The sequence below is a fragment of the Doryrhamphus excisus genome, linkage group LG10 (assembly GCF_037039965.1).
Source record: "Doryrhamphus excisus strain RoL-2023G ecotype Guam linkage group LG10, RoL_Dexc_Guam_v1.1, whole genome shotgun sequence".
NCBI classification, from domain to species: domain Eukaryota; kingdom Metazoa; phylum Chordata; class Actinopteri; order Syngnathiformes; family Syngnathidae; genus Doryrhamphus; species Doryrhamphus excisus.
In genome coordinates this window covers 18969671-18996789 of record NC_136366.1, presented here as the reverse complement: position 1 = coordinate 18996789, position 27119 = coordinate 18969671, and the positions used below count along the sequence as shown (strand labels likewise).

Here is a 27119-nt window from a genome sequence, read left to right as displayed (position 1 = left end):
TGTGTTGCTTATATTATTACAATTGTTCATACCGTAGAGCATTGAAGGCAAAAAAGGAATTTGAGAATAATTGTATTATTTTATTGCTATTGTTACAGGGTTGCAATACCAACCGACCATGGTAAACTGCCTTACTTTCCAATTCACTCCGTGCATGCCCTGACCTTCCCAGTTTCAAAAAACAACTAAAAACCCACCTCTTTAAATCTGTTTTTAATGTCTAACTTTTTATACCTGACTGCTGTGGCCCGCCCCGCTTTTTCTCATGTTTTAACTGTGTATCAACGAATGAATGTTGTATTTTAATGTATCTTTTACTGTTTACTTGCTTTTATTCAACTCCATTCGTCTGTAAAGTGTCTTTGAGTATTTCGAAAAGCGCTATACAAATAAAATGTATTATTTTAGCTTTCCCATGATGCACCTGGCTACACCATGATAATATTGCAGGTATTACTTTACCAAATAAGTCATTTTAAATGAGTATTTTATTCCATAAACTATCATCAAATACTTCGTTCCCCACTTATTTTTAGCTGCAAAAACAGTTAGTATTCTTAAGCATGTTTGTAGGTTTTAAAAACAAGTCCCTTGAAAAGACTTGACGCTGGGTGCAAAACCGTTTATTTAGCCAACACCTGCAGGATATCAAACAGATACGGACATTTTAAAAATGGTTACAGGTTGTCAAAATAAAAAACACCCAATGCAGCAATACAATGAACTATCACAAAAAAACTGTATCAAATTTCTTTTTGGATGACCAAAGACAAGAAAAACTTGATGAAACGGTGTCTTTGTAAATATATACACACACATTTGTATAGCTTCCTCGATTCTCTATGAAAAACATCCATAAAAAAATCTCTTGATATATCAAACTGGCACATTCATCGAACATTAAAGCAAAAAGTGTCATATTTGGAGAACAGTGTTTGAAGAATGATGCTAAAATGTTAGCTGTAGCAAAGAGATGGTGAAGAAGCCATTTTAAGAAGTTGTTTTGATGAGCGGGCCGACTACTTTTGCGTTTGACATAAGCTAAGCTAAGCTAAGCTGTTTCCGGTCTGTGTTAGGCCAGCTGACCACCGTGATATTTGCGGCAAAAACATGATTCCCCAGCATGGAGCCCATTTTAGCATAAAAGACGCATCCTTAACCACCCCTAAAACCAAACATCATCCTTCGGAGAGTGTGAAGCTGAAAAATCACAGAAACCGTCAAAAAAAAAACCAATGCTTACGTTCTGCATGCTGCACTGCAACGCAGGCTGGACAGTGGCAAACAACACCAAAAATGATTTCACTTCAAATGGTGTCACGAATGAGAACGTCCTGAAAAATAATCGCACGTTACGGGCTCCTTGATTTTCCAGAGGTGCTATCAATACTGTAGAAGCTGGGACGACAGATTGTGATCCATCCACGGAAGAGGAATGTCGGCTCTGAAGTGAAGGAGTGAACAGTACGTACGGCATGGCTTCCCGCCGCTTCATTCCTTCCTAGAAGAACCGACCGGAGTACTGCTTCACGCTGGAATTAAAAACCCGGGAATGTCATCAAGTCTATTACTTTTCCCAGCACTCACGGAGCGCAGTACGTCACCCTGGAGCACTTGCCTGTTCTGCAGCAGGTATTGGGCGTTCTGGATCTGGTCCTGCGTTCCTATGATGGTAATGATGCGGTCCTCCGAACCTTCTAGCGGCTCGTCGATCTTGATGGACGCCCCGGACTCGTGGCGGATCTGCTTGATCCTTTGGCCACCCTTGCCGATGATGGAGCCAGCAAGCTGCAAGACCAAACATTGCCATGTAAACGTTTCAAAAGGTTCCATAACATGCAGAAGCTAGAGACATGCAAAACGGGATCTAGGCTGGATTTTGGACACACTTTCCAATCAGCTATTGTGGGACCCGTGAGACTTACTTCATTTGTTGTGAAATTGGACCATTAACAGAGGGATCTTCTGTACTTTTACTTACATCTTTGGGAATGGTGACCTGCGTTGTGATGACGGGACCTCCGATGTCGCTGTATGAGCCTCGGCCACCTGGGACGCAGACAAGGAAGTGTCTTCAAAAGTCAACTGGTGTTGAATTACAGTGCAAGAAAGCACAATTGAGACCACTAACCAGAATGGAAATGATCCCAGGAATTGTTGTCTTGAAAAAGAAAAGACCAAAGCTGAAGATACGCCACAGTGCAACACGGCCAACTACTGGCCTGGCATACACACAACCACAAGTGAAAGTTGTACAATTCAGAATTTCAGTTCAAGCAGCTAAGAGCATCAAATGTTAAATTCTGGGTGAGTATTTGCCTTTTTCGTTATCTTCCTTTTTTTCCAAAAGTTGTACAGCCATGGTGCAAGATGGCAACATACACATCACAGACTTCATTTGAGCAGCGATTGTTGATGTTTTGGTGAAGAACGTGACGAGAGAACAAACACTAGAAGTCCCGAGACTGGAGTGTCATCATCTGCGTTAGGTTGTGTTTTACAGTGGTTCCATTTCTTTTTACGCTTGTAAATCTTTACATTACATTATCAATGTTTTCACCGTTTTTGTACATGGTTGACGTATTTGTACATTTGCATGACAGTTGAAAATGTTACCAAGACGGGTTTTATGAAGGTGATCCCCACATAGCAAGTGTTTTCACACCCACCCAAGTACACCAAATTCAGAGATGTAAATCTATGCAGCATTAACACAAATATTAACACTTACCATAACCGCCTCCACTCTGTATTTCAGGAACAGGAGAGAAGAAAAACACAAAACTGGTTTAGTATCATAATAAAGACAGTTTGCTCACAACAATTTTTTTTCAACAACAATAAGGCATATCATCTTTATATTACTAGTACGTACTAATATATAATATTCGGCTGACCGGGATTGGGTAACAACACCAATGGAGGCTGTGGAAATGTTCCAGGTGCAATTTATGGTGTGTTCAAACATTAACGTTTCACACATACCGTTTCGCCGATCCCCTCATCCCACGCCATTGTTGACCTGAAATGTCACACCTGCTGGCCTCTGACACAACATGAACTTTGCACCAACTGCAACATAACCGGTTCCTGTTATCATGTAACTTATCTAACATGCTGTATATGTGGGTCGACACTACATTTACGACCTTGGGCGACAAACATTCTGGTCTGATGGTCATGTGACAATGATGACATAATCGGCACTTGCTTTGCTGATGCACAGCCAGTACCAGTTTCCAGATGTTAGCGCCATGTGAAAGAGCAGGAAAGAAATGGAGTCTACAAATGTTGCCACCTGCAGGCAATGAGATGAACTGCAGCCTGAAGCCTGACTAGGACTTGCGGTTAGAGGCTAGGAGCGGGGTGTCCAAAGTGCGGCTCGGGCAAAGGCTGTTGTAATGGTCCTTGGCACATTCTGAATATAAAAAAGCAAACAAGAAAACAACAACGAAAATGGGGGAAAAGAGAAGTGATTTTATGAGAATCAAGACAAAATATTAGAAAATTTAATTAATAATATTAAGAGGAAAAAAAATTATTTCTCTAAAATAAAAATGTTAAGTAGTTAAAAAGTAGTTTAAAAGATTTAAAGTTTTACATAAAAGGTTATGTAGTTTCAAAACAAGTTGCTCTATTTTTGTTTTACCATGAATGCTGGTAAGATCCAACTGCCGTAATTAATCTTTATTAATCTTTCACTCACTTCAAACTTTTTTATTCTCAACACCTATGACATTTTAACAGAGGACATTAAATTTGGTTATTTATGGTGATTGACAATGCCTTAAAGACGGCATATGATAACTTTTAATCATTATTACACCACTGATATGCATTATTAGCTGCCTTCTTATTTAATTAAGCGGCAGAAGAAAAAAGAAACAGTATTTCCTGCAGTAAGGACCTGAAGGGAACCTGCTTAGGAATGGCTCTGGCTGCGGCTCAAGTTCATTTGCTAGCCTGGCGGATCTCCGGACGATGTACTCAGCTGCTCGGAAGGTAACCAAGGAGACCAGCGTTGCCCGGCAACCGCGGGGCTCCATCAGTGTGCATACACAGCGAAAACGCGTCAGCGTTCCGAGCCTCTCCGATTATTATACGCTCAGACAAGGAATTCCAATCGCCTCTTGTTGTTGAGACAGAATTCACTAGACGTGCTAAGGCGGCACTCACCATGCTGTCGTAGCGGTCACTTCCTCGGCTTCTTCTGTCACTGCAGACAAAAAGAGGATTAGCAATTTAGCACACAGTCTCACAGACCTGTTAAGATTCTATTTACAACCCGCCAGGGAGGACATTTTGGGGAAGTCCATCTCACCTTGGTCTGTCATCATGGTAACTCCCGTGAGAGAATCTATCGCCCCTGGAAACAAGGAAGGATATTAGCAAAAAAGGTGCAAGTGTGTCCCATCAACTGGGCAATGTGGGTGCCTCCTCACCCTCCTCGCGGTGGCGGCGGGGGGAGGGGCAGGTTGCGGGCTCTACTCCCCACGCGACCTCTGCTCAGCGGCGGCGGGGGACCCCGGCGGGGACTCAGGTCGTCGTAATCCCGTCTGGAGGGAGGCGGGGGTCGGCTGCTGCGCACGGGTGGCAAGCGTTCAAAGCCGCCTCGGACGCGTATGGGGAAGCCCGCCATGGGCCGCCTGCCCCGCTCCTCAAACATCACGGTGAACCCTCCATAGTCGTAGGTTTCGTCGTAGAAGTTTGGGTCGTAGGGTTGGGCTCGGCCTTTGATTGTCGCCTGCAAGATACAAAATATAAAAGAAACAAACTAATCATTCTCTGCTTACAGTGGTATGAAAGGAAGAATATTCTTCATTGGTCCCAAAACCCTGAACTCACCTCCGACACCAATTCCAAGATAACTTTGATACATTCAATGACTCGCTCTGGTTTCCCTCCAACCAAAACAACTCTGTCAGTGGAGTGTGGACAGCACTCCTGGAAAAGCTTGATGGTGGTCTGCGTATTCTGGTAAGAAGGGGGACAAACAACATAAAAGTGTCAGCTGTCTTTAAAGCAAATGCTTTAACAGCAAACAAAGCCAATTGGGAGCCAATCATGATCATTTAGTAATAGGAATATGTCCCTCATCTTACCTCTCGCAGCTCCTTAATCTTGGTACCTTTCACGCCGATGATGCCGCCGGCCAAGCTCTGATGGATCAGCAAGCGGAGCTCACAGTCAAAGTCGATGCCACTGTAGTGCTGGTACTGCACAAACAACAGTCAACTAGTTGTGTGAAGGGTTGTAGTATTGCAGCCTAAGAGAAAGCTAAGCAGCATCAGAGTATTGTATAGGTCTAATGTATGTGCTCTATTCTAATTAACAAGGTGCTGTCTGCCTTGGTTATGTGCTGCATGGGGGCGCAAACCCTCAAAAACAACATATTGCGACTACTTCCTCCTCTGACGCTGCTGGCCACGCATCACACCACGCACATTAGGCATGTTTTTTTTTTCACTAGCTTCAGCTATCATTGAGTGTGTATTGTATATAGCCAAAATAATAAAACATACATTTGGGTTGGCAGCAAATGTGATCAATCCTGCATGTGCTCATGTACAGATCGTTACTCAACATATGACGAACAAGGTGTCTTACCTCCTCTAAAGTGGGTATAATCTTCAGTAGAATCTCTCCAATGGTGTCGATGTTGGCGTTCACACTCAGGATCCTGTCGGGGAAGCGTGTTGGGCCAAAATGAAGGAAGTGCGTTACAAACAGGGACACATAGGTGACACCGTAAAAGAAGAAGAGACGTCAGAGACAACACTTAAAATGGCTTGATTGTGGCTTCAAATTGGGGGGGGGGTGAAGACGGCGACATACCACTCACAACCCAAGCTATTTTCCCCAAATGCTAAATGAGCTGCTGACACATGCACTTTATCAATATCGCCGTAGACGAGGTCTTGGAAGGGGTGGGCGCGTCATTAGAATGTTTACAATTAATGACAGGTCACACATTTGGAGAGGGGGGTGCGGTCCTTGGGGAAGATAAATTGAAACCAAATCTCGCCATACGATGCCAGTACACGTTCTCATTGGAGGAGTGGGGGAGGGCAGGGGGAGGCAGAGACGATGTGGGCAAGGGGACGGAGTAGCAGAGTGTGAGGTAGAAGATGCGAGTGGTTACCAACTTCATGGCGGAAGAGGTATGAAAGAAAGTATGCTGATTGCATGTTTTGCTGAGGAAGAGGCGGCACAATAGTGATGGTGGTGAAATCTCAAGTGGCCACTTGAGGAGAAAACACATCCCGGGGGACAACTCAGAGGTGCCCACTTGAGATCGGGTCACTCAGACACATGTTAATAGCAAGAGCGGGTGGGGAAGGCGACAACCAAAAAGGAGCAGATGGGGGCAGAACTTCCAGATGGGAGTCAGACAGCGTTCATGAAGATCGATCATGGGCTGCGATGCGGGGAAAACAGAGGGGTGAAAAACGGGGGGAGGTTTGAGAGACTCAGAAAAGAGAGGAAGAGAAAGTCTGCCTGCCTTCCGCACCTTTAATGGTGAAATTTTATAGCCGGCATATCAAATATCATACTCAAAAGGCGCTTAGAAACGGACAGAAAAATCAAAAGGAACAATACATGTGTGGAAGTGTGTGGGGATTGGGGGGTAGGGGGAGGGTCATGTGTGTAAAATATGTTACAGTGAAACAGAAGGCAGATTATTGATTATATTCTAATCAGGCAATAACTGGTGGGACATACCGCTCTGGGCCACTGCTGTCTGGGACTGATACACTGGCATTGTACTGCATGGGCCGTGGTGGAGGTGGCGGTGGACGTGGTTGGCATTGGGCGGATGGGGGGCATTCATTCACATGTTAGGGTGGGGCACAGTTAACGGGCAAGGTCGACCGGGTGTGGCAGGTGGGCGTTCGGGGGTGGGCAGAAGTTGGGCCAACGTCAAGGTGGAGGGGCATGTCGGTCCAGTACATGGGCAAACGGGAAGAAGGTGGCCAAAAATTAAAAAAATAAAATAAAAAAAGGAAAGGACAGGGGGAAAGAGGGGGAGAAGGAATACATTTTTAATTGAATGCATGCTAAACTTTTGCTATTTTATGGTATATGTGACACTTTTGAGTTGAGTGGGTAAAGAGCAGGAAGTGTGGCTTGGTCAAAAATAAACAGAACTAGAGAGATGTGGTCGTGGATGACCACAATGTATCCAACAAGACATCTTTTGGATTTTCTCATATGTATATTCAAATACAAGTGGATGACAGCACTATTAGAGCTAACTAAATAATTAGCTAACTATTATAATTAGAGATGGGCATAATAATCAATTGTTATGTTGGTTATGTGGAACTGTTTGTTTATCAATGGTGCAGTGAAGCAGCTGAGGCAAAATAAGAGTGCACTACTTTGCTGCGTCCAGCAGAGGCACCATTGAGTTCAAAATAGTCATAGACGACACCGTTCAAAAATAATGTTGAAAATCAAATCAAACCAACGCATGGTTAATTTTAGGATGACAAACATAATATTCCAAATGAAAAAAGTATTTAGGAAACCTGCTGTTCGATCAAGAATTGGTTAACAGTGTGAGGGGGAAGAAAAAAATCACATGCAAAGTTCCCCCATTTCTATTTATTGTGATTTTCTCATATGAAAAGACGACACTTAATATCGACACATTTTAAAACCTGGGGCAATGAGAGAATCAGGTGGCTATTTGGTAAAAATAGGTTAAAAAAATATTTACACAAATGCAGTATTTCATCTGTTTACTCACGTCGGTGCGAAGGGCCTTTATGTTCTTGCCGCCCTTTCCAATAACGGCGCCGGCATTCTGTGAAACAGTGGGGGGTCATTCTCAGAAAGAGGAAACTAACTGCACGGACAGGAAAAACAAACAACAGTCGGAAGAAGGCGAAGCCTGGTCTCACTTTGCTCTGGAGCAGCACACGCAGTTCCAACATCTCGTCTGCATTGCGAGAGCGTTTGAAGGCGTGCTCCTCGTCCATGTCCTCAGCTGGCCGCTTACCTGAGAGGGAAGACCATGAACGAGAGGTAATGAATGTAGCCAGGGACAATTAAGGCCTACTGGATGATAAACAGGGCTTTGAGTGGTCAATATTGTACCGCCTTGGTTTGCTATAATTAGCACCTTGGTGTTTTAAGAGAAATGTATGTCTGTAGATAACCGCAACGTGTCTCACAGGCCTCCTCCAGGTGTTTATGATAATGTAAATGCGCAGGTGTTACAAATGGTACCCCATAATAAAGGACTGGGACAAACACAGTAGTGACCAGTTTTTCACAAGGGTTACGTTTCTCCTTTCAGATCAACATTTACAACAAAAATTAATTGTAATTATTAAGTTAGATTCAGGGCTGCACAGCGAACTAGTGGTTAGCATGCAGGCCTCACAACTAGGAGACCCGAGTTCAACCCCACCGTCGGCCATCTCTGTGTGGCGTTTGAATGTTGTCGCCGTGCATGCGTGGGTCTTTTCCGGGTACTCCGGTTTCCTCCCACATTCCAAAAACATGCTAGGTTAATTGGCCACTCCAAATTGTCCATAGGTATGAATGTGAGTGTGAATGGTTGTTTGTCTATATGTGCCCTGTGATTGGCTGGCCACCAGTCCAGGGTGTACCCCGCCTCTCGCCCGAAGACAGCTGGGATAGGCTCCAGCACCCCCACGACCCTCCCCGCTGTAGAAAATGAATGAATGAATGAAGTCAGATTCAGTGAAAGAACCCTCCCCTTAAGAACTACAGTGTGTCCAAGGATCGGCGAACAGAGTGAAATCTCAACACTGATGGAAAAAAACATACTCAATGAAGCACGCCTCATGTATGGTACATGTATGCTGTACATTCTGCCTGTACTATCATGTATTTACAATTTTTTATCGATTTAGGGTGAATGTTTTTTTCTGCAGACAGTCATTTTCGGAGGAAAAAAATGTTCAGACATGTACTATTTAATGTGTATATCTCCATGTACAGTACAGAGTGAAATGTTGTGTCTGCAGTACAGTGTGTTCCACCCCAGTGAAAGGCTTTTGCTGGGCAGCCAACCACAGACTGGAATACACTCAGATTCACTGTGTTCCCTTCCTGGAATAAAAAAAATGGGCCCAGGAGCCGAGAACAGCAGTATCCCTCAACCATCTGACAGGTCCACATGCTACGTAGCACCAGCCAGAATTTCTTTGTATTCTCCTCCCTGTAGTGGACTAATTAGCCCACATAGCTCCACACTTGTTTTTGACGCTGGCTGTATAACAAAGTGTGCACTCATTGATTTCACCAAATGTCTTGAATGGGGGGGAATCTCACCATTAGCATCTGTGTTACTAAATGAGAGGTCTTCATCCGGCTGTTCAAGTTGTACTTCCATTGTTTTGGCACCTGCAGGGAAATTAAAGCAAACATAATGTTGTCTTGATTAAAACCTTGCAAAGACATCATAACAGATATTCTGAGTGGGACATATTTGTTGTTAGTTTAGCATCTAGTCTGAATTAACAAATACGGCAGTATATTAATACAATGTGACAAGAAAAAACGAAGCAACAGTTTCACAGAAATGCGCCTACATTTAAATAACGCGTAATACACAATTCTATTACATAAACCACCTACACGTTCTGTTGCTATTTTATCACAACAAAAGCAGCCCCGCCCCTCCTGAAAACGAGGCTAACTTGTGGATTCAGTAGCAAAACAAGCGCACCCTGTGTATATCTAAATAAAAGCGCTGCCTATTTAAGGCCGACGGCTCATGTTCATCTAGTATAAAGATACTGGGGTCAAAATAAGCGCTGATTACGGTTATAGGGTCTGCTCAAGTACCAGCAAGCTAATGTTCGTAGCAGCTAAGTTGACGTGACTTTGCTAATGCTAATAGCTAAGCTAAGCTAAGCTAGTCACTCGTGAGCTAGCGAGGCGTGTCCGTACGGCTCACACGTTGCGACTGTGCGGAGCCATCTCACGAATATTTTAGCAATTGCCCCGGTGTCGGCTTTGAAAGCATCTTATAAACTTTGGTATTACAACCTCCAAAAATGAAATGACGCCAATACTTACGACAAACTGGCGCCTTCCACTGCGTCTTGCCTTGAAACGCTTGAAGGGTTTACATGGAAGCTAGGCGGCATAGTGGTTTTCCTTGATGTGTGTGACAAGGGCAGCACCGGCGGGCGGGGATGGCGCTCATTTCAATGACTGAAAAACATTACCGCCGTTTCTGACTACGCTTTATTTTTAATCAAACGACCACAAAATATGTGCCTAGTTTCCTGATCAGGACAGACGCTTCACCTTTGACTGACAGATTCATAAAAAAATAATAATAATTTGAATGTTGTATGCAAACGCAAGGTATCCACGAAAGTATGGATACATTTAAAATATGGGTCTTTTTGGTTCTGTATTTGGAGTTTTGTGAAAACATTTATGTTCAAAAACTACAGAGAGCACCGGGTGTCTATCAGGGATGAGTTGTTTATTAGCAGGAGTCCTATAGTTCTAGAAATGCATTTTTATATCATTATATGTACATATAACTATATATCTCATACCGTGGGTGCAGGCTACAAAATAATAAGTCAATATTAAAAGAGACAGACGGAGCTGACACCTCACTGTCAATTCAATGTACTCCATGTCCATTTGGGTTAAAGCATTGCCTCGCACCTTCATATACAGGCTTATTGCAAAAAAAGAGCCTGCCCTCCCTCCCTCTTGCTATCTCCCCACACTCCTATATTCTGAGGTTACCATGGTGACAGATATAATTCAGTTCTTGATGCTTCTCGGGGAGGGGGGGCTGCGAACATATTTTCATTTGCAACAATAGAGACACTTGTCCGAGCTGTTTGTAAAAACCAAAAATGTGTTTTTTGTCACCATAGCAACACTCACCACAGAAAATCACACATCCTCACTTTTGCTTACGGTAATGGTTTTCTTTGTTCCGGACAGGCTTAACAAGCGACAATGGGAAACGTGTAATACACTCAACAAGAACTCAAAGATGTCAAACTTTTTTGCGGTCTATTTCTGTCAAATATTGTTCACAAATGTGTCAAAATCTGTGTTAGTGAGCACTTATTCTTCGCAGAGATAATCCATCCACCTCAGAGGTCAAGATGCCAATGATTATTGCCCAGGTGGCCACAATAAAAGGCTGCTCCAAAATGTGTGGTTTCATATTATTCACAACCTTAAATGTTGTGTATGAAATGTCTTCATCTGCTGGATTCATTTGACGGATTAAATGCGTAACTTAAATAGTCACACATCTTAAATTTACGACTTTATTCTCATACATTTATTACATTTTTTTCTCATAAACACACACCTTTATTCTGTCAAATTTACAACTTTACTCTCATAATATCATGACTGTTTTTTGTAAATTTTTGACATTTGTCTGGTAAATGTATCCTCATAAATTGACAACATTTTTGTCTCATAAACATATGACTAACTCATAAATTAGACTCTATTCAACTCTATTCTCATAATATTACACCTGTTTAAATTTACTACTTTTTTTCTCCTTAATTTACAACTTTATTCTCATAAATGTATGACTTTTTTCCTCATAAACTCACCACTTTATTCTTATAAATTTACTACCTAATTCTCATAATATCAGAACAGTCTTTTTTTTAATATATGACTTTAAACATTGTAAATTTACAACTTTATTCTGTTGGTTGATACTAAAACTCAACTCCGAACCCCCAACTTCACTTCCCATAGAGAACACCTTTACAGTAACACACCCCACACCAATCACACCACACAATGTGTTTTATTACAGAATATATGAGTGTAAAGGTGACTATAGGGGTGTTATTTAATGTCCACAGAGCTCCAATAATGCTATATTTGGGTTGTAAACAGGCTTTGTACAAAAATATTCCATTTATAAGAAGGAATCCCACCTTGGGGAAATTCGTATGTTTTATTTTGGTAGGTTTGCAGACAAGTGATTGTTTTTCACGAGCTAGTGTAGTTCTTGTGCGTCAAACATGGACGTCACACTGTTTGTGTGTGTTGAGCTTGCACTGTTATTGTTGGTGTGTGTGTGTGTGTGTGTGTTATAGTATAACTAACAGAGAAGTTTGCATCCTGGGATGGGGTGCAGGTGTACTTAATATTTAGGTTATCATTGCCAGTTGCATTGGAAGGTGTGTGTTGAGGTAATAAACAATGCAGGTGTAGTCTTCCTCCCGACACATCCCCATCATCATCACCTTGCATGTGAGAGAGATCTCTCTTGGCGAGAGGTGGGAGGAAAGGAGCGAGAGGGGAGGGTGGGGGGGGGGACAGCCAGCCAGCCTGCCTGCCTATTGATCTCCAAACATCTGGAACACGTCATATTTGTTTTTACAAGGCAAAAAAGGGAGGGGGGTATCTAGGCGAGCGCTCTGCATGCATGGAGGAGTGAGACAGCATCACCACCAACACCACCAAGAAGCAGGACACTGCCGGAGCACTTGACACCTTCCTTCCACGGTGTGTGTCGTGTGAATCGGCTCTGCAGACACGGCCAGGCCGGTCCATGGCATCTTGATTCCTTCAAACCCTGCAGGGGCTGGAGGAAAGGATCAAATAAAAGCAGCAATTGAGGAGCGAGAAGGAGGGGGGTTTTGATCCAATTTGGCATTTACTCGGGGGTGGGTGGGTGTTTTTTTGTTTGTTTGGTTGGGTTTTTTTGGTGGGAGGGTAAGAGGTTCGGAGCTGCGATGGACTGGCATGGCATGGCTCGCCTCGGGTTCTTTCTAGCGGCTGTGCTGCATGGAATGTGGGGACCGAGCGCTGCCTGCCCCGAGTCCTGCACCTGCACCATCTCCAGGATTGTTTGCGTCGATCCCGAACCGGGCATCGAGGATTTCCCGCTGCTCACGCTGGACGACATGGAAAACATCACAGAGATGTAAGCTCATGTGTGTGTGTGTGTGTGTGTGTGAAGTTATTAGGATGCGACGCGTAAGGAGCCACCTTTTGACGGCGTGACGACGATGAGGAGGATGGCATATTAGAAGGATGAAGGTGATCATGTAACACCCCCACCCCCCTCGTCTCCTCATTCTGTTAATATCCATCAGTATTTATATCATTTCATTACGACAACACGTCAAATCATGCAATGTGTGTGTGTGTGGAGATCGAGGCTGCGCGTGCTACGAGCGGCGATGCTGCGCGTGTGTGTGTGAGCACGCGCGTGCAATGGTCGTGCAGTGCGCGCCCATGCTTATTTGGATTTACAAAGCAGCTCTTTCTAAAAAAAAATGTGAATACATCTACCAGGCCCTGATTTCGGAGTCGATGGAGGGCCGTCAACGTGAACGCCCCCCCCCCGTCCCCTAATAGGTGCACACATTGTTGACAGATGACACATGAGATTGCGTCGCTAAAGCTAGTGTGTGTAGCCCTCCTCTGTGCATGTGCGTCAATGTGTGTGTGTGTGTGTGTGTATAGGCCAGATGTACTAAATACAGTAGCTGCACAAGTATGCATGGCACCTTGAAGTGTGTAAAATGACCCTCATCGCCTTGAGCGACATGAACTATATAGAAAACGGGATTTTTAATCCATAGTAGTCTACAATCAGGCACCAATCCCAGTCAACAGTTGAGGAGTATCAACATTTCACATCGAGATGAAACAAGTTCCCTATAGGACAGTAATAATTTCTGCAGGGTTAGTAACTGTATAACCAGTGTCACGTGCATGTAAAAAGAAGTGAACTGCTGTATAATAAAAGTACGCACACTTTTATGATGTTTAAAGAAGTGGAGAGTCAGGCTGTTGCCCTCGCTCCAATCTTATTCACATTCAGGACATACAATGTAAAAATTCATTAATTCATTCATTTTCTACCGCTTATCCTCACGAGGATCATGGGGGTGCTGGAGCCTATCCCAGCTGTCTTCGGGCGAGAGGCGGGGGACTGGTGGCCAGCCAATCACAGGGCACATATAGACAAACAACCATTCACACTCACATTCAGACAAAAAACATAAAACAGGAAGTGCTTTTCTGACGTTCAAGGAAGCGGCAAGTCAGGTAGTTTGGGTTTTGTTTGGAATTTTTTACTGAATTTTTGAAGCTAAGCACCGCAGAGTAAAAGTTGAAATACAAAGCCGTGTGCACTCACCATGACCTCATGCTCAACAACAGCTCAGTCTCATATTTTTGTGCCATTTTTTTTTGCCAATTTAGCTGCTTCACAAATTCAAATGAATCAGATATTTGGGGGAAAAAAGACATATGCAGTCAAATGAAGGGTGTAAACAATCAAATAAGTGAAAAAGAGAGAAAAAAATCAAGGTTGCTGGCGGTCACTACGTAATCAATAACCTGAATTCCCACTGGAGTGCATGCAAAAGTGTTAAAGACATCGTCTCAGCCATCATGCAGTAACCAGCATTTGTCTGCTGTCTATGTCCCGACAGATACATTGCCAATCAAAACAGGCTGTTTGAACTCAACGACAACAGTTTGAGGCACTACATCAACCTACGGAACCTGTAAGTACTGCAAGTGCAGTGGTCACGTAGTATTGATACTGTGTGAAAGTCCAAAACACAAATACAGCAGAATCCAAAACAATGACTAGGGTTGGAATATTTGGAAAATTAGGTTGTGGAAAAGTTGTAATATTACCAGGATCTAATCAAAATATAATGGGAATAAAGTCAGAATTACGAGAAAACAATTTACAACCAGAAAGTTGAGATAAACAACAGCAGAAATGAGGAAAAAAGCTGTAGTTTAATCAGAATAAAGCCAAAATCAAAACAATAAAAAGTCAAGTCATTTTGGGGAAATTAGGTGGGGGTGAAATTATAATATTATATGGATAAAGTCAATACTTTATGGGGATAAAGTCATGCTATTACAAAAAAATGCAAAGATACTATTTCAGAAAAAAGATGAAATATTTGAAAAAAACGAAGACAGAAGATCAAATGAATAGTAGGCTTAGTAGGCATCTCAGCTCCTTAAAGTAGGCTTTAAGGAGCTGAGATGCAGTTTTTTCTTGAAGTATACATAACTTCTTATCATATCTATCAGTGTATATCAGTGTCGTCGGTACCGACTTAAGCAGGTCCTATTAGTAACAGTAGTAACAGATGCAGTTTTTTAAAAGAATCAATTTCCACCAAACTGGCTGAGGAAGATTACATGAAAGAACCGACTAGAATCATAATGGCACCGCATGTCTATAAGCAGCAATAAAACACCGTACAGTTTTATTAACACGCCATTGCAAAGACTATTGCACACTAAGGTATATTTAATCTTTCATCCTCCCTTCCAACAGCACAGTGACAAAGACCAGACTGATGTCCATATCCTCGGACGCATTTTACAACAATACGAGACTCCAATATGTGTAAGAAAACATGTACAAATTCATTGACGTAACATACTGCTTCACATGGCTGGCCTGACGCAAGATTTTTCTCGTAGAAACCTGCGAGACAACAACCTGTCAACGTTGTCATGGAGGACTTTTCAGAACTTTAATGCCACCTATTCGTAAGCGGCACAAATTTCCACATTTGTCTCAAAACGACTGCGTTACATCTCATGTGTTGTTTTCTTGATTCTGTAGGCTCCTGCTATCTGGAAACCCTCTGGATTGTGTGTGTGAGAATGTATGGATCAAACTGAGGAGCCAAGAGGAATCGGAAGGGCAGGATCTGAAATGCATAGATGATAGAGGAGCAGCAAAGGCCTTCGCCGCGCTCACTCCGCCCGACTGCGGTAACGTGAAACCGTGTTATAATAAGCAACGCTGCGTATCCGATGCGGGGGCGCTGACAGAAGCTTCCTGAAAGCTAGAAGTCAATCGATGTCGTTTAAAATTTCCCCCACACGTGAAGTTAAGACTCTCTTTGCTTGTGTCCTGCAGTGGTTCCCCAAGTAGAGGTCACCCCCACGGTGGTGACTGAGATGGAGGGGGGTAATGTCAAAGCTGTGTGCAGGGCGTCGGGCTCACCTCCTCCAGAGATCCTGTGGAACGTTTACATGATTTCCTCTCGCTCCGACGTGAGTCCCTCAAGGTTCTTGGTCTTGATGGCTTCGTAGGATTTGGACCTACAAAAAGAAAGAGGAAGGAAGCCAATGGTCCAGCCAATGGGAGAGTAGAAAGGGGAGACTTAGCGTCATTTCTGGGGTATAAACCGTTACTTTAAACCCTGCGGTTTATACAGTGGTGTGGATCATTTATGGTTATGTTCTAATTTAATCAGAACTACTACTACTCATTTAAATCGGTAGTGCTTTCTTTGGCAGGAGCCAATCACGAGTGATCAGTAATAGTCCCGGTTAAATGTCCTATTTAAAAATGGGGCCTTTGCTTAAAAAAGCTTTCGGTGTTAAGCTTCTCTTCAAAATACATCATTACCTGAAGTTCCAGAAAAGTTCAAACATTCTAGTCGTATGTTTTGTGCTAGGTTCTGCAATACTGTGGGGAAAGTGTGAATGTAAAGCATGAATTTATGATCAAGCCACATTTGAAAAATGAATAGACTATAATGTGCGTCTAAAGCTTAAACAACTACTATACTACCATTCATTGCTGTAGCTCATATGCTAACACCAAACAACAACTACACTAGCTGATAGCCTTCAAACACACCAATGGGGGGGCTGGAGAAGCTAACTTCCTTAGCATGTTCCGGAGAGCCAAACAATCAACACATGTTATATCACACACGGCAAAACAAAGTTAGCTTATTCAGGAGGCAAATGAATGTCAAATGTTAGCATTAGCGTTAGCCTGACAACAATAACAAAAGCGCGAACTAAGCTAACTTTTATTGGACTGTTGTTGTTTCTTCAAGATCACATGAATTAGACACAAGAGGACATTTACAGTAAGTAATTACGCAATGCTACGGTTACAGATCAAGCCTATGGATATGGCGCATAGTCTGACCTTATCAGACCTTTCTTCAGAAGATAACGGCAGGCTGATCGTCTGCAGCGCTGAGAACATGGTCGGTCAGACGGAGGCCACACTGCAGCTGAATATTCTCTGTAAGGCCCTTTGTTGTTCATGTTCACCCATATTAGCATACGTCTTTTAGAAATTACATTTTCAGGTTTCATTTGTCTAATTTCCTCTGAGGTCGTCTTGTAAATGTTGTTTTTTTCCAGTGGAAGCAGAGTGCTCCTCAGTTTGTTTTCATTACCGCCACTGCTGATCTTATTGACTTCTCCATGTTTCCTGTCCATTACTCTTCCTCCTATGAAGCTTCGCCGTGTCTCCTCTTCCATATTTGCTACTGCTAATGTTTGTCTCCAACCTTGGTACCCTCCCAAAACACAGGGAATGCTTATCCAGTGATCTTTTTGTTTCCATACTCAATAACAAAAGTTCAGACGAGGTCGGTTTCCATTCATGGAAACTCCTACTCTTACCCAAAGCACTTTTCTTTCCATACTCCACAACTTCCGACAACACTTAAAATCCTTGCTCGTGTTAACGTTTATCAATATTCTCGATCATCGCCAACAACATGTCTAATCTTTGCTCGCGCTAATTTTGGTATCACCAAAAATGTTTCTAGTCATAGCCATTGCTAGTGTTAGTCCCCATACTCGATAACCTCGGGCGATTTTTGCTACTGCTAATGTTTGTCTGTAATATTCCACTCCGAAAACATTGCCACAGTGAGCTTGTTCTAATTTTTATCTCGGTGCCAATGTCCCCATCCTTGGAAACACCAATCATTATTTCCACTAATCAAGTCTATATTTAATTTATTTCAAATCTTTGCTAGTGTTAATGTTAGTGTTAGTGTTAATGTTGGTCTCTATAACTGACCAAATTTTAGATCCTTCAACAGGGGCGTGACTAGGTTCTGAGGACGGGGGGGCTTAGCCCCCTGGAGATGCACAGGCTATGAATGAATGTAGTAGACCTTCCAAAAAATCAAAAAAACAATAACAATAACAAACAAGAACCGGGACGTAACTTTCCCACTTTTGGACAGATTTAGTAGAGATACTCAATTGTTTTAGGCCACCATTAAATTTACACAAGTACACATAATTCTGTCCAGTGGACAGTGATCAATGATATAATAATCATTATTATATTATTCATTAGCCCATTATTATTACTATCATCATTATTCTTTTTCTGATTATTACCACTACTAGTAGTAGTAGTAGTAGTAGGCTAGTATTAGCCTGCTTATTGGCTTGCTTATTAGCCTGCTTTTGCCCTATTATATGAAATTAGTCAGATTTTTTTTTGTAAAACCTAAAAAAAAATCAATGAAAAAATTAAAAGTAATCTATAAAAAATATAAAATGATTTAGGGGTGCTTAAGAACATTTTAAGGGGACTGAAGCACCCCTAAAATGTTCCCTCAAATAATGTTTGTCTCCATACTCAATAACGTCCATAAACATCTCAAATATTTGCTTGTGCTAATGTTGGTCTCCATATTTGATACCCCCCAAAATGTTGCTACTCTTAGCTAGTGCTAATCCTCAAAATGTCACCATACTTTTTTGCCTCATTTTTTCCATCATCGTCGATGTTTATTGCACCCAACAACATTTCCGCAATTAACCATTGCTAACGTTTGTGTCCTTACATCAACATCTCCACTCTTAGCCTTTGAATGTTGTTTTTCCTTCTGGCTCCTCCTCTCTGTGTTTACTTCCTGCCAACCCTGTGACGACTCTTCCTGTTACAATTGCCTCCATCATTAGTCGCCCCCACCATCCTGCAGCTGTTGGAACCAGAGCAGGGCCACCACTGGTGCATCCCCTTCAGTGTGACCGGCAACCCTAAGCCCGAACTGCAGTGGTACTTCGGGAACGTGACCCTCCAGGAGCAGGACTACATCCGCACCATGTACCACCAGACCTTCAACAGCGAGTACCACGGCTGCCTGCAGTTGGTCAACCCCACGCACATCCACAATGGCGTGTACAGGCTGGTGGCCAAGAACGAGTATGGGAGGGATGAGAAGAAAGTCAAGGCCCAGTTTATCGACCCACCGTTAGACCACACAGGTCTCCATGAGTTCTTCTTGACTTCGTCAAATTGCTTTGCATCTTTTAAACAATTGGCTAACATATGCCTTGTGTTTCTTTTCTGCAGAAGATTCTTTCTACTATTGTAAGTAACTTTTCACCATTGAATGAAAACTGCTCTTTTTTGGAATTTGGAGACATGAACACATCTTTCCCTTTTCTGTGCGGATTCACCTATTCCACCTGTAAAGCCCTCGAACAACCATCCAAAATCTATTGACATACTGTATTGACCAAGCTATAGTGACATTGTTATTGTAGGTGCTAACACCGAGGAACTAGCGTCCGGCATAGTGACACGGCTACATTGACTGTGTATACAGCTGGGATATCAAGCGCTATATGCTCCAAAAATCAATATCATGTTGACCTAATCGATGGGCAGTTGTCCGTCTGGTCCAGCTGGCCTGGGGCGTTTTTTCCAGTTGATTTGGGGATTCTTCGTTCATTGGTATGAAGTCTCTTAGAGCAGAATCCTCCTCTTCAGATATGTAAACTGCCAGCATGAGACTGCACAGAGAAGGGAAAGCCAAATACGTCCTTGGGATTGTGGGTGACGGGCAAAATTCCCCCAAAAGTGCAGTTTTCCTTTATATAGCTCCACTGTAACTCTATAACAACTTTAAATCAATTCCTCCATGTCTTCCATCATGTCCGTGTACTGATTGGGTCCATGGCTGCGCGGTTCCTCTGCTGTCCAGACACGACTGGTAGGCCTTTTTTTTTTTACTGTTAACTGTTATATATTAACTGTTATATGAATTATTTTTTTAGCATTGGTATCAATGGCTTACAGTGGAATTTTCCTTTCTTTCAGACACGCCGCTGCTGGACGATAGCATTGCTGTAAGTGATTTTCATCCATCGTTCGAGGATAAGGAATGAGGATAATCACCGATAATAGTGATGAATGAATTCTGTTGATTAATTGAAGCGCTTGAGGCAAAATAGAGTGCACTAGATGACTGCAACCAGGAGAGGTGCTCTTGAGTCAGTCACAGCATGATATGGGGCAGCTATATTCCATCCACTCTATGGCATAAAAAAACAAAAAAAATATTTTATTATGTTTATCTTATTAATCCAGTTTTCCTATCATGACACATACATTTATTAGTAATATTAGGTTTTTGGATTACCTTTATACTTACAATGTAATTAATCAGTTTTACTTTCAGGTTTACGTCATCGTGGGAATTGCCGCAGTGGCATTGACTGGCTGTGTTCTTATGGTCATCATTCTCAAATATGGAAGAAACACCAAGTTTGGAATAAAAGGTGAGTTCCTTTAACTGTGTGATTTTGGCCTCACTGGATGTCAAAAATGTTGAAATAGTTGATAGACTGACTTGATTTTAGTCTGACTAATTTTATTTAAAAAAAATATAAATACAAAATTATAATACAGATTAGTCAAAATAAATATAGTAAGATTTTTCTTTTAATCTATAATTTATAATTTGTTTTTTTCAGTAAGAGTTGCATTGAAGTGCTGGTTACTATGTCTTTACAGTGTTACTCCACTGTTATACATTGCTACACTCACCCTCCTACTCCTCCTCTGCGTCTTGTCAGGCTCCTCCTCAGTCATCAGCAACGACGACGACTCCGCCAGCCCTCTCCATCACGTCTCCAATGGCAACAACACCCCGTCGTCCTCCGAAATGGGTCCAGATGCAGTGATCATCGGGATGACAAAGATTCCTGTCATTGAGAACCCGCAGTACTTCGGCAACTCGGGCAGCATGCTGAAACCTGACACGTGTGAGTAACTGCCCTGCGATGCAGACGTATCTGGTAACCCCCATCTCTTCGGATAAATCCAAAGGTGGCGTGAAAGGCCTGGATGCCGGATTTAGTCTGGCGCATGATGGGGTCGGGCTACAGGAGGCCCACTTAGTAAGAATTACTGCTGGCTGTTAGAAAGGGGGGGGGGGGCATTTTCGATTAATCAATGCTTTCTGTGACGTTTCAATATTGAAATTAATTTTACATTACATGTAACAGTGCTTATTCTGTGCTAGCTGCCAATTATTGGATATTTCAACAATCATTCTATATATCATTGCAGCTACAGCTGAAAGCATTATGTATACAACAGTATAACAGTTTGACTCACTGTGTCATCTTACGCACTAAACTCATTACACAGCGACTTAACATACAAATGGTATACCTGAGAAACATACAAACTTGCACCAATATGTGTTTAAAATGAAAAATAAGTGATGATTAAAGTTTTCCCATTTATTGGGCTGCTGCAATGACGTCAGCCTCTGGTGGACATTTCTCAAACCAAATAGAAAAACTGTTAAAAATGTTACAATGTTTTTTTCCCCCAATTTAAACACATATTGGTACATGTTTGTATATTTCTGCGTTGTTAAGATAAAACCATGAGTCGAACTGCTATATTGAGTGACCTCCCGCAACATCCAATGGGTTGACGGGCTCGTTGCGAGTCATAGCTTGTTTGGCTCTAATCAAATAAAGAACTGCCTGGCTCTCGTGAAAATGTGCGGATTATAGTTTGGTTTACAAATCAGTTTTTTCCTCAAAGTTTAGTGGGTGCAGCTTACACCTGAATTTAGGTTACATAATGACTATATATTTAGCTATACACACATAAGATCATAATGACTTGTTTGATGGGATGTCTTTTTCTGCTTTCCAGTCGTCCAGCACATCAAGAGACACAACATTGTCTTGAAGCGGGAGCTCGGTGAGGGCGCATTCGGCAAGGTCTTTTTGGCCGAGTGCTACAACCTGACCCCCGACTATGAAAAGATCCACGTGGCCGTGAAGGTACAGGAAGCGGCTGACTCCAATAATCAATAATCAATCAACGCACGTGTCATTCGGCGAGTGAGCCCTTATCGATCCATACGTGTCAGACTCTGAAGGAGGCCAGCGAGAGCGGGCGGGCAGACTTCTACCGAGAGGCAGAGCTCCTCACCAACCTGCAGCACGAGCACATAGTCACTTTCTACGGCGTGTGTGTGGAGAGCGACCCTCTCATCATGGTCTTTGAATATATGAAACATGGCGACCTCAACAAGTTCCTCAGGTAGAGCCGTAGTGTGGAGGGTCAGTCATGCACAATGATGAGATTATGTGACATAATATACTTATGTGGCACATCATCACATTTTTGTCATTATTTCCATTAAATAGTCAATGGAAAATATTATTAGATTTATTTGTTCATTGATGTATGCTTCATGATTTTATAGGTTTTTTTGGTCAGTCTCCATTATTTACAGTTCTTCATACATCCGTTTTAGGGATAGTAAATGAATTAATTGTTGATTAATCAATGAGAGTAGTTAATTTATGGATTCAGTTGATACGGTGTCGCTATGCATGCAGGTCTCATGGCCCCGATGCGGTTCTGATGGCTGACAGCCAGCATAGCATCCTGGTGGAGCTGACCCAGTCCCAAATGCTGCACATCGCCCAGCAGATTGCGGCCGGCATGGTCTACTTGGCCTCGCAGCACTTTGTCCACAGAGACCTGGCCACCAGGAACTGCCTGGTCGGGGAGAACCTGCTGGTCAAGATCGGAGACTTTGGCATGTCCAGAGACGTTTACAGCACAGACTATTACAGAGTGAGTTCATGGCGAACCTCATCTCATTTAAAAGCCCCAATAAGAGATGATTTATATTCGACCCCAAATGACTCTTTTAAACTGGCTGTTTTAATACAATTTAAATGTAAATTCTATCATCTGCATACGTTTATAGTCTCTATGGTAATGATGGCCGACAGTGCAAAAATGCACGGGCGGCTTACGTTTCTTCCACTGAGCAAATAGTTAATTCTTCTTTCATTAGAAAGACTTCATCTTGTAGGCGAAGCATCAGTTAAAAGAGCCGCTTATTATCTGTAATGCCACGAGGGGATTACACTTTCTTTATATGAGCACCTAACGCTGCTACTACAGTACTGTGCCACAATACAGTATATAGGACACAGATGGAGTGCAACGGCGCCCTCTGCTGTTCACTATGGGGACATAAAAACTGCTTCAGTGCAACACCACAGCTATTCTAAACTTCTATTTTATAAATTGCAATAAACATATATACAATATATACCATCAATTAAAATAATGTATCATTAATTTAAAAAAACATTCTTATAATAGTGATTATTTAGTTTTTCTTCTCTTTGCATCTTTTTTGTTTTATTTATATTTGCAAAGAGACCTCACAGCTAGGAGACCAGGGTTCAATTCCACCCTCGGCCATCTCTGTGTGGAGTTTGCATGTTCTCCCCGTGCATGCGTGGGTTTTCTCCGGGTACTCCGGTTTCCTCCCACATTCCAAAAACATGCTAGGTTAATTGGCGACTCCAAATTGTCCATAGGTATGAATGTGAGTGTGAATGGTTGTTTGTCTATATGTGCCCTGTGATTGGCTGGCGACCAGTCTAGGGTGTACCCCACCTCTCGCCCAAAGACAGCTGGGATAGGCTCCAGGACCCCCGCGACCCTCGTGAGGAAAAGCGGTAATAAATTAATGAAAGAATGAATATTTGCCAAATCTTGGCAACTGCTTTAGTTGACCAAATCAATCAATCTAAAACTCAATGAAACAGATTGAGCTTCTTGTGAGTTAATATTTTTTCAAGTGAAAAAGTTAATAATCGTTTTTGGCATAGTAGTACATCATTGAGACTTCCGTGATTTTAGCTGTCAAGCTGACTCAGTTTTGAGGTGAGATGGATGGTTGCTGGCCAGGCGTGCTGTGTCAACTGTATCAATCAAGTGAGTGTACTGTATGTACTGCATTTGCTGTATGTACTTACCTGTGGGCCGCCGTCCTGACTGTCTGTGTGCAGGTAGGAGGTCACACGATGCTGCCCATCCGCTGGATGCCCCCAGAGAGCATCATGTACCGACGCTTCACCACAGAGAGCGACGTGTGGAGTCTGGGCGTCGTCCTGTGGGAGATCTTCACTTACGGCAAGCAGCCCTGGTACCAGCTCTCCAACAATGAGGTGAGCTGTCAAATCATGATATATCCATACATAAGTATTGACATGAAAAGTCATCAAACCAGGAAGTAGCATGCTAGCTAATATACAAACACACAAAAACGAGTCTGGCACGCTATGATTTAATAAATGAAAAATGTTCGCATAGAAAACCTGTTTTAAAATTTCCTAAATACGGGTTTTAACTTGATTGGAGCCCGGTAGACATGAAATAAACACCCATATACTCACCTTTATACTCGTATTCTTCGTTTACAACACATTGCTCTCAGCTTTGAATTTATTTCTACTAAATAAAAGATGCCAAAAACTTACCACTTGCAAATGATAAGTTAATTAATAAAAACATTTCCCACCTGCTAACTACTACTGTAGCTTGCTACAAAACAAATGCAATACCTTCATATTTAAGTATTTTTGAGTCATGATGAAATCATTCCCTCGCTCCAGAATTAATAATGGTATGGTCTGGTTCGAGTCATGATGGAACCCCAGCATTAACAATGGTACGACCCAGTCATCTTACAAAAACCGCAACCAGGAAGAAGCCAACTACTTAAGACCTTGCTAACTAGCCAAATAGAGTGTATTTAGTTTTTGTTTTTGCCTAGTTAAAAAAAATGGTACAATCCAGTCGTCTTTAGCTCCTTTACAAGTAGCTTGCTAACTACTAACTACTAGCTAAGTAACTAAATAGTAAACATTAGGAGTTTTTGTCTACTTTTATTTGACAAATGTATTACATTTTTTTAAATAAGTCATGATAGAACCATTCCACGACCCCAAAATGAACAATGGTAGAAATCCAGTGGTTTTACAGCAACCTGAACCAGGAAGTAGGTAACCACTAATGAACGAACAGTGTATTTCTTTTTCGGCTTTTGCAGAATGAAGAATGGTGCAATCCAGCCGTTTTATATCTTCTTTAGCGAACAAAGAAGTAGCCTGCATTGTATTGTAGTATTGCATTTTATGACTTATTTTCTGCTTTTATTCGAGAAATGTATTTCAGTTTAAAAAGTGTGTTTTCGAGCCATGATAGACCCATTCAACTACCACAGAATCAACAATGGTATGATCCAGTAGGCTTACAGCAACCTGAACCAGGAAGTAACTAACTCCTAAATGACTTGCTAGCTAACAAAATATGGTGCATCACAATTTGTTTCACTTTTGTTCATGGAATTTCAGTTTTTTTCAGTTTAGGTTTTTTTTTTGCCATTTGAGATGATTTTCTTTCGCCATGTAATGACAAATGTAAAAAGGCGTGCACCTTGCAGGTGATCGAGTGCATCACGCAGGGGCGGGTGCTCCAGCGGCCCCGCACTTGTCCCAAGGAGGTGTACGACCTGATGCTAGGCTGCTGGCAGAGGGAGCCCTACATGAGGCTCAACATCAAGGAGATCCACGCAATGCTCCAGAGCCTGGCCAAGGCCTCCCCCGTCTATCTGGACATACTGGGCTGAGGAGGTGCTGTACAGTACGTGTGTGTGTGTGTGTGTGTGTCAGAGAGAGAGAGAAAGAGAGAAACGTGGCAGGGAGGGCGTGTGACTGTGTACAGTACCTGGCTGTAAATGTTCCTGTAAATGTTAACCGTCCTCATTACGTTGAGAAAAAGCCTTAAATTTTGAGTCGTTTTTGCTTTGCTTTTGCTTCCCTGCACTGTGCATCAAGTTGGCTGGCCCTTTAAAAGGTCATGCATTTGTCAACAGGGGGCGCCGACATGCACTCAGACCATCAATGACAGACATAAACGTGGATATTGTCGTAATGCGGCTGTTGTATGCATATTTTCAGCGAGTGAACAAAGGGATAATTACAAATCTATACAGCCATTCTGATCATTTTTGTTTTCACGTTGGAATTTTTCCAGTTTTATTTTTAAAAATTCAAATATTGGACTGATTTTTTTTTTGACATTTGAAAAAAAATTTTTTTAACTCTTTGTGAAAATACCTTAAAAATGTTAAGTTACTGGAATACATTACAAGAACCTTTTTTTGCACAATAGCATGATATCAACAATAATGATTAATTAGTATACTCTAAATTACAAAATTTGCTTTGGGGTAGTTTTAGTAAATTATCATTAATTAATTAAATGGTGTGTTTTTTATTTATGTATTTGGAAGTTTTTATCATTTATATTTAGTTATTTTTAATCAACATGTATATATATTTACATGCTTCACATGCCTCAGCAAAGAAAAATAATCACAAAAAATACCATTTAAATAATTATATAAATTATATATTAGACAAATTTGTTTTTATAAATATGTTATTTATTTAAAAAAAATAATATAATATATGATGCCTTTCTGATGGTGCAATTATGTTAGATGATAAATTATTTATTATTTCCAAGTATTTCAATATTTTTGAGCCACTCCTTGTACACGTAAAGCTTACCAGGTGGTGTTTTGAATGTTGTTGGGGGGCATCTAAGCAGATGTATTTCATGTACTTCCTAAAAAGCACAGGGAAATGAGGATGAGTATCTTCCTAAGAAAAAAAAAAGATGAGCACAGCTTATTTAGTTTCTTACCGATTTCATTTTTGAATCCACCAGCAAAGCATCTTTTTTTTCAGATGTGTTATTAGTGACCCATATTTGTGTGTCTTTCTAAACACGTCTACATGAGAAGAAGAGAAACCGAATAATAATAATTTGAAGTTGTGTTGTGGCGAATGTGGCTATGAGGGGGGCGCAACGGTCGAGCTGTGGCGCTGTCTGAGCACTTTTGTTATATGAATATATATATGAATATATATATAAATATGAACGACAACAAAGGCAATTTTCAGGTGTCTTTGTGGTCGTTCATATTTACATGACTTGAAAAAAAATCAGTGATCACATATTGGACGTTTTTCTGCAAGATCAAAGCAATGATGCACCGATGATGTCACGGCATCGCCTCAAAGCACTTAACTAAGCGTCCAATTGGATTGCTCTGATGTCATCCCCCTACACAGCCGCTAGGGGGTGTATTTGCGTGGTAAAGGGGGGGATTGTTATGATTTTTTTCATTAACATCTCTCAACATTTACTCACCATC

At 41.8% G+C, this 27119-nt stretch overlaps 2 protein-coding genes and 1 long non-coding RNA gene across 6 annotated transcripts; 1 reads left to right on the top strand and 2 right to left on the bottom strand.

The window, feature by feature from the left end:
- Positions 1-608: 608 nt before the first annotated feature.
- On the bottom strand, positions 609-10155 carry hnrpkl (heterogeneous nuclear ribonucleoprotein K, like). Of its 4 annotated transcripts, XM_058064563.2 has the most exons (16): positions 10060-10155; positions 9310-9381; positions 7908-8005; positions 7754-7810; positions 6724-6767; positions 5608-5680; positions 5103-5216; positions 4846-4974; positions 4443-4744; positions 4322-4366; positions 4177-4216; positions 2732-2747; positions 2132-2161; positions 1982-2049; positions 1619-1788; positions 609-1532 (listed from the first exon to the last, which is right to left on the bottom strand). In XM_058064563.2, the coding sequence occupies exons 2-16, from the start codon at positions 9368-9370 to the stop codon at positions 1502-1504; spliced, it is 1278 nt and encodes a 425-aa protein (XP_057920546.2). In that variant the 5' UTR covers positions 9371-9381; positions 10060-10155; the 3' UTR covers positions 609-1501. The 4 variants fall into 4 exon arrangements, 2 of the variants coding, with proteins under 2 accessions (XP_057920546.2, XP_078650372.1); XM_078794246.1 differs by lacking the exon at positions 2132-2161; XR_013629303.1 differs by lacking the exon at positions 609-1532 and having other exon boundaries at positions 1746-1788; positions 2732-3418.
- A 2521-nt stretch (positions 10156-12676) lies between these two features.
- On the top strand, positions 12677-26915 carry ntrk2b (neurotrophic tyrosine kinase, receptor, type 2b). The gene is made up of 18 exons (XM_058064460.2): positions 12677-12922; positions 14445-14519; positions 15317-15388; positions 15466-15534; positions 15611-15762; positions 15911-16047; positions 16908-17040; positions 18730-19035; positions 19124-19141; positions 19758-19766; positions 19874-19902; positions 20235-20334; positions 20632-20820; positions 21731-21861; positions 21951-22123; positions 22426-22666; positions 23902-24060; positions 25338-26915. The coding sequence occupies exons 1-18, from the start codon at positions 12732-12734 to the stop codon at positions 25521-25523; spliced, it is 2370 nt and encodes a 789-aa protein (XP_057920443.2). The 5' UTR covers positions 12677-12731; the 3' UTR covers positions 25524-26915.
- Positions 22214-24357, bottom strand: LOC144901136 (uncharacterized). Its single transcript, XR_013629302.1, has 3 exons — positions 24289-24357; positions 23869-24065; positions 22214-22603 (listed from the first exon to the last, which is right to left on the bottom strand). It is a non-coding gene; the product is annotated as an uncharacterized LOC144901136 (long non-coding RNA).
- Positions 26916-27119: the final 204 nt, after the last annotated feature.